General features: G+C 41.6%; 1 protein-coding gene across 1 annotated transcript; it reads left to right on the top strand.

Annotated features, from left to right (window-relative positions):
• The first annotated feature begins 386 nt into the window (after positions 1-386).
• Positions 387-3,036, top strand: LOC115733211 (MDIS1-interacting receptor like kinase 2-like). The gene is made up of 4 exons (XM_048273054.1): positions 387-987; positions 1,081-1,203; positions 1,349-2,398; positions 2,626-3,036. Exons 1-4 carry the CDS (start codon positions 387-389, stop codon positions 3,009-3,011), a joined length of 2,160 nt encoding a protein of 719 aa, XP_048129011.1. The 3' UTR covers positions 3,012-3,036.
• The last annotated feature ends 11,307 nt before the right edge of the window (positions 3,037-14,343 follow it).

Genomic DNA, 14,343 nt, shown 5'->3' with positions numbered 1-14,343 from the left:
TATTTTGTCGTGAAACAAATTTCTCGTCAATCACAAATAGAAATTGCATAGTGTGTGTAAGTCGTGTTCTCAAATGTGGATTCCGCTCTTCATAAAGTGTAGGCAGAAGGTGGGTCGCGACTATCTTTTAGGATATAACAGACTACTTGAATAGCGTGCCCCTCGCTATTTAGATTATAGCTTACTTTGCGTTGACCATGCAAATGAATATTTCTAAGTAAATCTAATGAAAGCTCACTAGCTACTTCCGTGCGGTCTCCAAATGGACATTTCTGAGTAAGATTTGCCTTGGGCGACCATCAGTGTTAGGACGGCAATGCTCGGTCGCATACTCTATGCTCTTGACTTGCGTCCATGCAGTTCTGTTCTCTCCATCGACCAGATAAATGTCTATCATTGCTCAGAAGAAAGATAGGCAAAGATCTACTCGTACTCAAGAATCAAAAACCAAGTTCATGGGTTCCTCCGTCTCGTACCCAATAGCCATACTGCTAATCATGTGGGCTACTTCAGCTCTTTCTAACTCTGCTTGTTCTCCAACATCGGAAGCGAGTGCCCTTCTTCGCAGCGGGTGGTGGCCCGACTATAAGACCGGCAACGGTAGCTTGCCTCCTTGCATGTGGCCCAATGTTGCGTGCTACGCCAACGGCACTGTCGGAGAAATCGGCCTGGGGGTTGCTTTCGGTCCGTTAGGACCCAAATTCGGCAGCATGGATTTCTCCCTCCTCCCAAACCTTGAATCCCTGTTACTTCCTTCCAATGGGCTCACCGGTGGAATACCCCTCCAAATATGTGGGCTTTTGAGGCTCGCCCGCCTCGACTTGTCCTTCAATTCTCTCTCTGGCGAGTTGCCTTCCTGTCTAGGGAACCTAACGATGCTCGAAATACTCAACCTTCAGGGTAATCTAATCCGCGGTCAGATCCCTCCGGAGATGAGTACTTTAAAGGGGCTGGTCCATTTGATTCTCGGGCACAATGAGCTGACAGGTGGAATACCCCTCTAGATATGCGCGCTCTCGAGGCTCGCCAACCTCGACTTGTCCTTCAATTCCCTCCTTGGCGGGTTGCCTCCCTGTCTAGGGAACCTAACGATGCTCGAAAGACTCAACCTTCAGGGTAATCTAATCCGCGGTCAGATCCCTCCGGAGCTCAGTACTCTAAAGGGGCTGGTCCAGTTGATTCTAGTGGACAATGAGCTGGATGGTACAATCCCTTCGTCCATAGGCAACCTGAGGAGCTTGGCATACCTCGACTTGCGAGGGAACAAATTATTGACTGGATCGGTTCCGTCAGAAATCGGAAAAATAAAGAGTCTCAGTCACCTGGATTTGAGCTTGAACAATTTCAGCGGATCGGTTCCTGTCAGTCATAGGAAACTTAGAGACTCTCACTCATCTAAATTTGAGCTTGAACAATTTCAGCGGACAAATTCCCGTTGAGTTTGGTCGTTTGACCTTGTTGCTTTATCTCGATCTCCACAACAATTCTATTTCTGGCGCAATCCCTGAATCCCTTATCCTGCAGTTGCACTTAAAATCCGTCAACTTATCGTACAATCTGTTCGCAGGCCCGATTTCGAATCTCCTTCTCACTGCTTATTCAGGTGATGCGTTTCTTGGCAACGAAGGCCTATACCATGTGAAGGAGATTGCGCAGGGTCGTCCTCCTTCAAGAACTGATCGGACTATGGTTGTACTTGTTTTGGCTATATTGCCAATGGTCTTTACGGTCATTGGTTGTTGCTTCCTCTTAAGACGTGGAACGAAGAGCGATGACACAAAGGAGACAGCAGAAAAAGATGGAGATTTCATGTCCATATGGAATTACGATGGCAAGATCGCATATGAAGATATAGTCGAAGCAACAGAAGACTTCGACATCAAGTATTGCATCGGAACCGGTGGTTACGGCAGCGTCTACAGAGCAGAATTGCCCAGTGGCAAGATTGTGGCCTTGAAGAAACTTCATCGTTTCGAAGCAGAGGACCCGTCTTTCGACAGGAGCTTTAGAAACGAAGTGAAGCACTTGACGGAAGTGCGACACCAGAGCATAATTAGGCTCTATGGTTTCTGCTTGCACCGGCGATGCATGTTCTTGATTTATGAATACATGGAGAGGGGGAGTCTATTTTGCACATTGAGGAACGACATCGAAGCAATGGAACTAGATTGGCCCAAGAGAGTGAATGTCATCCGGGATGTGGCACACGCCTTGTCTTACTTGCACCATGATTGTGCTCAGCCTATCGTTCATCGAGACGTATCCAGCAACAACGTATTACTCAACAATGAAATGCAGGCTTTCGTGTCTGATTTCGGCACAGCGAGGCTCCTAGATCCTGACTCTTCATCCAATCTCACTGGCAATATTGCTGGTACATATGGATACATAGCACCAGGTGAGCAATCTTCAGTTGATTCTAATGGAAAAATAAGGGGTAATCAACATCCTTGAAGCCCCCTTGTGCATTCCAGAACTTGTTTAGTTGGCCTTATTAGACTAATATGCAGCAATTTCGAAGCAGAACACGTTGATTGATAACTAGTTTCAAAATCATCTCTGATGTCCAGGTTCTAACTCTAAGATATGACTGTACAACTTTATGATTCTCTTTCTTTTTCGCAGAGCTCGCTTACAGTTTGATGGTTAGCGAGAAATCCGACACATACAGCTTCGGAGTCGTGGCGATGGAAACACTGATGGGCAAGCATCCAGGGGAGATCATGTCGGGACTATCAAGCTCAGAAGGAGAAGGTATCATGTTACTCGACATGTTAGACCCGCGCATGCCCTTTCCCAGAAAGAGTTCTGTCGCGAGAAACATTGTTCAAGCGATTTCTCTGGCGCTTGCTTGCTTAAGTGCTGACCCAAAGTCACGACCGACGATGAAACAAGTAACTGAAGCTTTTTCGGCTCGAAAGATTTCAACAATCGAGCCCTTCCAAGCAATCTCACTTGCACAGATCCGACAAAATCTAATTGGCGCATCGATGTTTTCTCGGCATACTTGACAGATAGTCTTTTATGTGGGAAGCTGTTTCTGACTGTTCTCTTTTTTGTTGCAGTTCCTAGCAATTTCTCAGAACTCAGTAGTCATTTGTGACTTTGAACGAAATATTTAGAATGGGGTTATTAATGGATTAGTGGATGATTAGAAGGAATTTCAATTACTCAACAACAAGCTGTACTCGAAGCAATAACAATCAATTCCAGAAACATAGAAGAAATTTTTGTTTTAATAATTGGAAGTTAACTTTTGAGTGAGACCGGAGAATTTTATGTGGTCCACCAGAAAAATTTAGATCTTGTTCATCCGAAATTGTGCTTCTCGATGAACTTTGAATTTTACGTGGTCCACCATAATCATTTCTCCGATGTAAGATTTCTTTAATATAATTCACACGTGCATCGTGACATTTATAATACTTATTTTTCATTTAGTTCTTACACCTCGCTTCGTATTCCGATGTTAACAAAGAGCATGCGCGATCGGATACATTTAAGAAAAATGGAGATATCTTCGCTGGTAAGGAATTTTGATGGGGGAATTGCACATGAAGACTAAATCAATGAAACGGAAAGACTTTGACATCCGATATCGCATTGGGAGTGAAGGTTGCGGTGGCGGTGTCCAGAGGGCACGATTGCGAAATGGGAATATCGTTGGCATCGAAGGAACTCGACCGCCTTGAAGCAGAGGACCTATCTTTTTCATAAGAAGTTCCCAAACAAAGTGAAACGCTCGAAGGAAGTAGGACATGAGAGCATAATAACTGCACTAAAAAAAACAAGTTAATTTTGGCTAATGGATTATCAGGTTAATTAATTAACTAACCAACTGGATTCCCCAAGTCCATACCAAATCGCAACTTAAGGTCAAATAATAACATGCAACGTGTTTGAATTGGAGTCGCCATAATCATTTTGAGGTTGATTAGAAACCTAAATAAAATAGCGGAAAACATCTTATTTCCAACCGAGATTTGAATGGGGATTGGTACGCTAGATACTCTAACGCCCTTTCGGTACCATTTTCAGAAAAATATTTGATTTGGCAATTTGATGGATTTTACTTGAAATTCAAAGATGCAATTTTGGTTTTTCTTCTTTTTATGGGGATGAAAACATTGAACTTGTACGATATACACCATGGATGATTTAGAAAGAAAAAAACGCAGCCAATCACAGTATTTACAAAAATAAATTAACATGTAATAATGCTAAATTTTGGGACACGTGACATGTCTAAAATAAACAAACAAATGTTCACACCAAACGATTACATTTTGTAGATCGAGATGGAAAGGTTACCTTCTATTCCACAAAATCTACCAGACACGTATGGCTTCCTTCAAGATCTCGGAGTTGGAAGAACGTGCTACGTAAAAAGGCAAGCGGCGTGGGATGGCGAAGGCAAGACGTGCGACTCGTCGAAGATATGCTCGACTAAAACCTTTCCACTCTCAAATTTTCCTACGATTTTCCAAGAACCCTTTTTCCTCTCTAAAGAATTTCCACAAATTCTCTCAATTCCTTCCACTCAAAACTCTCTCAATTCTCTCACTCCCTCCTTTTAAAGCCAAATTTCCACCCTTCATTCTCATCTTCATTTCTTCACCTTCCATTTTCATCTTCCCTTCTTCATCTTCATTTCTTACCTTCCATTTCATCTTCCCTTCTTCATCTTCATTCTTCACCTTCCATTTTCATCTTCCCTTCATCACCTTCCCTTCATCATCTTCCCTTCTTCATCTTCCCTTTTCATCTTCTTTGGTATTTGCAATCAGCCCGAAGTTCCAAGTATTTGCAATGCAGTCCCGAAATTTTAAGTATTGCAAACAGCCCTAAAGTTTCAAATCTTCCTGTATTTTTCATCCCGTGCCTAGTCTAGACGCATGCTAAATTAAGTGTTCGCTGCCCAATTATATGCCAATGCAATGTACGCTAAAAATAAATATGTGAGATGATTTTTATTTAGAACTAAAATTAGTTCTAATTTTTATGCAAAAAATAGATTAGTCAAAATTTAGGCTCATGCCCCCTTTGAGTGGAGGCTCGAGAGGTTCCGCCAAAGACAAATAACCCAAATTTTGAAACAAATTATGGATGAACTTTTGTGGGAGTTTTAATCCCATTTTTATGTAATGAAGTGATGCATGATATGCAAGACCGTAAATAACATATGTCATAATTTCTTTTTCATGTTAGAGAAACCAATGGATCGCATACAAGAATACTTTACCAAATTTCTGTAAGCTAATGGTTCTCTTAATTTCCAAGCTTCTTGGATGCAAGGATTTTAAGGTATTTGGCCTATCCGTATCGAACTTCCCTAATGCAAGACAACAAGATATGTGTGCGTTTGAGACACAAGAGTTACGCGTTGAGTCGAAAGAGTGAAATCAAGTTCACAAGAGCACGTCGTTGGAGTTGATTAAATGTTGAAATCGCAGCATATGTCTTCAGATCGACAAAGAGGAATCAAAACAAAGAGCTACGCCATTATGATTTGGTTTGGATCAAAACCAGGGTGCTTATGTCTTCATGATTTGATAAAGGCCGAAAATCATAAGAGCTAGTCATTATGAGCCGACTAAAGGTCAAGATCACCGGCATACGTCGTGATCGAGACCGAAATCAAAGAGCTACGTCGTTAGATTTGACAAGATGTCAAGATCGCCATATGTCTTCACGATCGAGATTGAAACCAAAGAGCTACGTCGTTAGATAAGATGTCAAGATCGCGCATATGTTTACGACACGAGAGGCATATTGCCCGATTTGAACAATATTTGAGAGGAGTACCACCAAGAAATCGATAAGTACAAAGGGCATATTGCCGAATGAACAATATTTGATAGGAGCACCATCAATGGAATCGACAAGTACAAAGGGCATATGCCATAACATAACAACTATCAGAAGAGTTGTTAATTTGAAAAGGGGTTCGAAAACTACCGGTTCTCCAAACGATTAATCAAGGAACGAAACAGTTGCCGATCGACGGTAGGCATTCCAAAAACTTGCTCATTCAATAATCCTGGATGAATTTAGGCCTGGGAGGGAACGAACATCGGGAATGTATTACCTATCATAGAATGTCGAGGTAACACACACAAACATATTCAACAATGAGTATAATGCAATCACTCATACTATGGTTCATGCATAACCATCCAAGCTCATACCAATTTTGTCAGGAGGTTCTCACATTACGAAACCTCGGCGTGAGGAATGGGAGGACTTATCGAAAGGGCTTTCTCACTCGAAAAAGCTATTTATCCGTCTCGGATTCAAGAGAAATCACCAATCTTTACATCATCGCATTCGATAAGGATCCAAGTAATCCGCAATTGATACGACCGAGCCGATCGAGGTTTTGATTAGGATCGAATGAGGGCTAGGTCAAAGGTTTACAAAGGGGACTCTAATTGAGCAAGGTCTAGAATTTCTTCATCATCCTCCGTTTACAAGTCAAGAATCCCAAAAATGAGGAAATAATCTTGCTCGAACTTCTGAGTGATGCTAAAATCATTTAACTCTACGTTAACTCAAGTGTCCTAATCGAAGAGATTTGGAGGGTTATAACGTAGGCTAGGATGGGGCAGGAAGAAAAGCTGTTGGCTCAAAATAAATGAGAAGGGGCTGACGTTTGATCATCGCCACTAGTCACCGATCTTGGTCTTGAAATGTCTTAAAGAATACCATCATTGAATAAGGGATGGTAGTTTTCTACAAAATGCACTAATTTCTTGGGAGTCTTCTTTACAACAAATGTCCGCAGGATTTGCAAGAGACACAATGCAAACATGTACATGGAATTTCCAACTTAACATGCAAAAATGTACATTCAAAATTCAGAAGTACTTTACAAATGAATGTGCATTGGCCTTACTTTGGTAGGCACTTTGCTTTTCCTATGCTTGAAATTTTCATATGAGATCGATCTTTGCTTTTCTTACTCCCGACTCTCATTTTCTTTTTCTTTTTTTTTTCGAGAAGAGATTTCTTTTCCTTTTTTAGAGCTCTTGACATCTCTTTATTTTGCTTTTTTTTTTTTGAGAGCGGGCCCTTCTCCTTTAAGCCGAGTTTGCCTCTCCATTTTTTTACAATCCCATGATTTTGAACCAGGAATTACAACAAATATAAACATTTACAAAGAAAAATTATGTAAACATAAAAATCTAGCATACAAGAAATGAGTCCATTCGGGAATTCTCCGTTGACCCGACCATCTCCAATTCTAATCCTTGGGAAAATGCTATCTTCGTCTTTGGAATGAGCAAATGATCACCAACAGGGGTTTAAGAAATGAATTTGCGAGGCTCAAGTGGGCTATGCAAAGAATGAAGTGTATAGGATAGAGAAGTGAATGCTCTTCATCATCCTAAGGCACTTGAATTAAAATTAGTATAAATGCAAAGAAACACCCGAAGATTAATGTTAGTCCGAGCAAGAAAATTTCTAACCATTTACCTCGTTCTCGCAATTAACTCGCCCGGACCCCGATGTGGGGTAGTTCTTGACAGGGTAAAAAATGAAACCACCCTCAAAAGGGGTAATCAATAGATCACCCGTAGTGTTTGGGATAGAGAACCGAATGCTTCATCATTTCGGCTATCGTACCTTTGCGAGAAAACCTTTACCTTGCGAACTTAGCCACCGTTCAACTCTCTGAAAAAATGGGACGTGTTTGGGAAAAGATTGCCTTTCATCATCCCGACTGCCCCATTCCATACATTCGATGTATCTTATGTAGTTCATGTTCCTTATTCAAAGTTGGTAAATTAAACATGAGGAACAATCATGCACAAACTATGCAATGTATGAGTGTTTTTGAGCATATAAAATGCAGCAACTTTTATCTTGGTGGACAGAATCGCAAGCACATAAGAAACTTCTTAGGGGCGTGGATTGGGAGTTGCCCGCTCATGCAAATGAGTTGCAAAACTTCATTATCGGTTCGAGACATGAGATTGTCAAAGGCCCAGGAATTTCTTATTTCATTAATTTTTCGGGGAGAATGGATACTTCCCTATCCGGAAGGCGGACCCCGTAAAAATCAACAGGAAAGCATCAATGTACGTTCTCATGTCCTAAACGAGTTGAAACGATACCGCTTACCCTTGACAATTTCTTGTGAACTTTGAATTGAAAGGATCAACTCATCTTGATCGGATTGTATGTCGGGATGTTATTTCTCCGGTTTGTAACCATCCGTGAGCTTCAATTGGCATTGAACTGCAAGCAAAAATATTTTTATTAATCTTTGTACATTGATGTCAAATCCGAATCGAACCGGGACGCCTCGAACCACTGTCATTCCCCCAACCACCAGCGCGGTGATGTTGGCGTCCACTTGGTTCGCTTTTGCTATATTGTTCTCAAAACAGTTGGCAATCCCCGTCGAGAATAAAATAAGCATAATTTAGAGTTTGAAATGACCGAGAGCCAATTGGGACGATACGGAGTTACCCATCTTTGAGTCCGCTTGGCCTTTACTCGTATTCTTCCAAGTAAGGCTATTCGAATCTCTCTTACGGGCGTTCGGGCGTCGTCCACAAATTGATTTGCTACGGCCTAGCTTAACAAGGAACTCACGCATTTGATAAGGGAGGAGAAAATTCGCCCTTTAACTCTAGGCAAATTCTAGACCTAGAAAGTAAAAAATATCCCACGCAGAGAACTATACATGGAATTAAAGAAATATTCATGCGAGATTGGTTCCACCTCTCTCTGGCCATTCCAATGATCGATCGATTTTGTCTTGGATCATACACCAACGATCGTTGTTTAAGGATCCATAATCACTGCTCGGATCACAACTGGAGGTCCTTACCGACCGGTTGATCAAGGTGGTGAGCTCATCATCAAAGTAATCTTCGATTGATACTCGAATTGGGTAGTGTTACTTGCTAACACTAGCGACGGATTTCCCACTTTGTTTTCACCGTGAGCGATCGACTCCTGAGCTTGAGCTCGCCGTTGCCCACAATTATCTTAGCCATTATAAGAGAAGTGGTTGACATTTCGGAATTGGCAAAGGACTTTCCAAGATGCATGAATGGTGTGTACTATCTCAAAAGTGTGGTAGCAATCTTCTTCATCATGAGCCGGCTCGATGTAAGGAATGGCCGTTTAATTGAAAATCGCAATCTTCCTCCATGGACAATCACCAACTCGTTCGACCACGAACTTAATTTCTCCGATGAAGGCTTAATGGGACTATTGGCAATAATTTTCCAAGACCAAGTCATTGATCCAAAATATCGAGGCCGAACTTTTTTGAATGAATTAGCAACCCTCCCCGATAACACCGGCCATGACATATAACCTTAAGTCTCTTTTCGTCGATCGATTCAATTAGGCCGTCCTCCCCGGATCCATTCGGCTTCAACAACTTAGCTTGAGACAAGGTATACGTAAGGAAGGAATTTCCATTTCAATTGGTAGAACACCTCCATTCCATATACTAGAGAATACGGGTTGCCCCTAGATGTCCGGATCGAGGTCCGATACGCCATAAGTGCAAACGGCAACCTCTCATGCCAATCGCGATAATTTTCAGCCGCTTTGCTAAGATTTTCTTAATGTTCTTATTGGCGGCTTCTCTCCCATTCATCCGAGGACATATGGGGAAGAGTTCGGATGCTTGATCTTGAATTCCTTGAACAATTCGTCCATTAGCTTGTTGTTCAAGTTTGAGCCATTGTCGTGATTATGGCTTCGGAACCGTACGAGCAATGATATCCCGGATAAATTTCATGATATTTCGTGCCGTGACCGCAAATAGGATGCGGCTTTGATCCATTTAGAGAAATAGTCAATTGCTACCAAGATGAATCGATGCCTATTGGATGCTTTGGGATTGATAGGGCCGATAACATCAATGCCCCACATAGAAAATGGCCATGGTTCGATAACATGCAACTCGCTCGGAGGGACATTAATCTTGTCACCATGAATCGACATTTGTAAACTCGACATGTTGAATACAATCTCTTCGAGCGTAGCCAATAAAACCCAATCTCATAATCTTCTTAGCTAATAAGTGGCCATTCATGTGGACCAATCCCTTCATGCACTTCCATCATCGACGAACGGTTGAATCAATGCATCTTAGCGGGACGAATCAATGACCGCTGACAAATTCTCTCCGTTCAATAAGAACTTGAGGCCATCTTCCTTATGTACTTTGGTGAATACGGTACTTTTGAGGAACTCCCCTTCGAATATAAGTCTGATGTCATGGTACCACGGCTTACCATCGGGTTCATCGATTACGGCCATACAATATGCCGTCTTTTTAATACCTCGATCTTCGTGGGTCAACCTCAAGTCCATTGGCGACTTGTAACATTAAAGACAATGTAGCCAATGCATCGGAATCGATATAGTCCCGGACGAGATACTCAAATGAGATATCCTCAAATTCCTCCACCAGTTCATCCAGATACTCATGTAGGACAGCAATTTAGCATTTCTCGTCTTCCACTTTCCTTACCGCAAACCTCTTAGTCGTCGTGGCGATATTTGTACCAACCTTTCTTCATGCCGTTCTCGATTTCTTCACCATTGCGATGAGATGGCTGAATGACGTAGCGCGGATCCCAAAATTCGAGTTCTCATAACGGTGGCGGGTGGAAACAAACAATTTCATGAGTTCCCTTTCGTGAGGGATGGTTTCGAGATGCCACGTTCCTCCACCAATACTCGCTTGATTGTTTCTCTCTTCTTCATCTCAAGCCGCTCAAGGTCTTCTCAGTGGTGAGCACGTCCAAGTTAAAGCTAAAATGTTTGATGAAAACATTAGTTGCCTTCTCCCAACGTCCATCCGGTAGATCTCGTAGTCGTATACCATCTCATGGCAGCTTCTTTTAAACTTGCCGAAAGTCGAACCATTAAAGGGCCATTGGTCACATGCTTATTCATTCTTGCCTGGTACATCGGACGTGTTGAACCGGTTGGAAGTTCCATCATACTTCTCAAAGTCGGGCATCTTGAACTTCTGCACCGTGACCTTTGAAAAGACAGACAAGTCAATCGGGTATGTTGTAGTTCCCTCAACCTCTCGGATCCTCTGTTCCATTTGGGCCAACAGCTGCCGCATCACCATTCAACCGGGGCCAGGGGCGGCTTGAGGGATTGGGACTACGGGCGGCGTGCTCGAGCTCACGCCCGTGATGATCACATCATCTAGTGGCATTGTTGGATAGGGAGCGAGCTTTACCGAAGTTGTCGTAGGAGGAACTAAAGAAGCGCGGGCGGCGGCGATGATTGAAGTTTGGCGGTGAAGGCGGCCATCATTTCTTCCATCTTTCAGACATCATCCCTTCAAAGCGCCGGTCAAGGAGCCAAGTTTCTGTCAGGGCTCACTAACGGCGGCGTTAATGTCGGCCATCCTCTTCGCGGCGATCGAGTAATATGTGGAGGATCCGTGATAAATTACCGTTCATAGGAAGAAAATGTCAATCACAAAGACATGCCATGAATTGTAGTTTAAATCTTATTCTATCTATCCAAAAGGCTTTGCAAAGTGAAATGATGAACGAAACGACATGCCGCGACCTCGCATCATGACTAGTCGCACCTCGCGTACAATAGTCATGACTAGTCGGGTTCAATCACTGGCTTGGTTCGGTCGACAAGGGCAATTCTCATGCATCGTAGCCTCACGTGCATAAGAACGACCCTTGAGCCATTTTTGAAAAATTTCGGGATCCGGATGGGATAACCTTTAGCAAGCCTTACCGCCAAGTTAAAGGACCATCTAAATACCATCTTAAAACTATTAGTGTGACCCGGTCCGGTCACGGGTTGTGTCGAGTAGTGCAAATACAATAAATCATGCACAACAATTAAAGGCAAACACCGCTTCAATGATTCAAAAGTTAAATCACAATTCCAATTCACCAAGCACAAAAAGGGTTAGCCGATCACTCCTCCCCTTATAACTCCCAATCCAAAAACATTCAACACCTAAGAATGAGAATTCAACCAAAGTTTACCAAATCAAGTGATTTCTTTTTCATGAAATTATCCGCCTAAGTCCTCTTTGGTTCCCAATAGTCGCCAAGTCGTCGCGACCTAAAAAATAAACAAGTTAATTTTCGGGCTAATGGATTATCAGGTTAATTAATTAACTAACCTAACTCGGATTCTCCCCAAGTCCATACCAAATCGCAACTTAAGGTTCAAATAATTAACATGCAACGTGTTTTGAATTTGGAGTCGCCACTAATCATTTTCGGTAGGTTGATTAGAAACCTAAATAAAATAGCGGGAGAAAACTATCTTATTTCCGCGAACCGAGATTTTGAATTCGGGGATTTGGTTACGCCAGATTACTCTAACGCCCTTTCGGTACCATTTTCATGAAAAATATTTGATTTGGCAATTTTGATGGATTTTACTTGAAATTCAAAGATGCAATTTTTGGTTTTTCTTCTTTTTTTATGGGGATGTAAAACATTGAACTTTGTACGATATACACCATGGATGATTTAGAAAGAAAGAAAACGCAGCCAATCACAGTATTTACAAAAATAAATTAACATGTAATAATGCTAAATTTTGGGACACGTGACATGTCTAAAATAAACAAACAAATGTTCACACCAAACGATTACATTTTTGTAGATCGAGATGGAAAGGGTTACCTTCTATTCCACAAAATCTTACTCACGTACACGTTATGGCTTCCTTCAAGATCTCGGAGTTGGAAGAACGTGGCTATCGTCGAAAAAGGCAAGCAGTGGCGTTGTTGGATGGCGAGAGGCGGCACGTGCCGGGACTCGCGAAGATGATGCTCGACTAAAACTCTTTTCTTCACTCTCAAATTTTCTCTTACGATTTTTCTCAAGAACTCTCTTTTTTCCTCTCTAAAGAATTTCTCTCACAAATTCTCTCAATTCTCTTCCACTCTAAAACTCTCTCAATTCTCTTTCACTCCCTCCTTTTAAAGCCAAATTTCTCTACCCTTCATTCTTCATCTTCATTTCTTCACCTTCCATTTTCATCTTCCCTTCTTCATCTTCATTTCTTCACCTTCCATTTTCATCTTCCCTTCTTCATCTTCATTTCTTCACCTTCCATTTTCATCTTCCCTTCATCACCTTCCCTTCATCATCTTCCCTTCTTCATCTTCCCTTTTTCATCTTCTTTTGGTATTTGCAATCCGGTCCCGAAGTTCCAAGTATTTGCAATGCGGTCCCAAATTTTAAGTATTTGCAATACAATCCCTAAAGTTTCAAATCTTCTCGGTGTATTTTTCATCCCGTGCCTAGTCTAGACGCATGCTAAATTAAGTGTTCCGCTTGCCCAATTATATGCCAATGCAATGTACGCTAAAAATAAATATGTGAGATGATTTTTATTTAGAACTAAAATTAGTTCTAATTTTTATGCAAAAAATAGATTAGTCAAAATTTAGGCGTCAACAATAACTAATAAGCTCCATGGTTTCTACTTACGCAAGCTTGGAATTGCAAAGGATCTTTTGGTTTGGAAGTTGAATGCTCAGTCAAAAAAAGAAAAAGGGCTGGACAATTGGTCCATGACCGTTTCCCTTACGATGGGTTAGAAATTTGCAGGGCCAAACATCACCAATAAAAGCGTCGTAAAGACCACGACTCCCCATGAAACATTGAACGCGTACGGAGCCAAAAGTCAATGCACATGAAACTGCCAAATTTGGAGTTTGCACGAGTAGGATATTTTGCTTTTCGGAAAATTAGTGCCATAACTTTTAAAATCTGAACACCTAAAATAACGGTGGTGAGAATCGATTGTGGCATTAAGTTAATGTTAAATCATCCGACGTGGCTCGCCGAAAAGTAATATCACATAGGAATTTTCGAGAAAATAAATTACGGATGTAATTCAAGTGATATGCTTTTAAGAATTATGATAATTAAATGATCGCTTAAAAAGTTATCGCATTAGAGTGAGCACTCTACATAGTCCAAACTAAGTTATTACCTTTTTCTTTTTGTTTTGTTTTATTGACAAGACAAAGTATACGGCCGTTCGACTTAAACAAATGCCATGAATGCACATAATCTGCCTATTCAGATGAATTTAGTAAAGCTCTATCTACAGGATGGCAGGCTTGAATGTGAGACATTAGGACGGAATCCATGGTATATGAGTTAAACATTTAATCACTTAGCCAATAATTTGAGGTTTTAGAACAAAAGTGATTCGATTAATATGAAAGATATGACCGAATTGTTTTGATATCAGATGTGGAGTCCATTACGTGTGAGGGACCGCGTCCGGTTCGTGGAATACTGCAAGTGTGAATTGGATCCGCACTAAAACCACGGGGCCCAACGTTGGATT

This window comes from Rhodamnia argentea, chromosome 11 (assembly GCF_020921035.1).
Source record: "Rhodamnia argentea isolate NSW1041297 chromosome 11, ASM2092103v1, whole genome shotgun sequence".
NCBI lineage: Eukaryota > Viridiplantae > Streptophyta > Magnoliopsida > Myrtales > Myrtaceae > Rhodamnia > Rhodamnia argentea.
The sequence above is the reverse complement of the archived record's forward strand: the minus strand, read 5'-3'. Positions and strand labels throughout refer to the sequence as shown.

Excerpts from the sequence above, each read along its gene's own strand:
- LOC115733211 (XM_048273054.1), top strand. The coding sequence starts at position 387 with ATGTCTATCATTGCTCAGAAGAAAGATAGGCAAAGATCTACTCGTACT. Across the intron at positions 988-1,080 it reads CGGGCACAATGAGCTGACAG|GGAACCTAACGATGCTCGAA; the intron begins GTGGAATACCCC and ends CTCCCTGTCTAG. Across the intron at positions 1,204-1,348 it reads AGTGGACAATGAGCTGGATG|CGGATCGGTTCCTGTCAGTC; the intron begins GTACAATCCCTT and ends GAACAATTTCAG.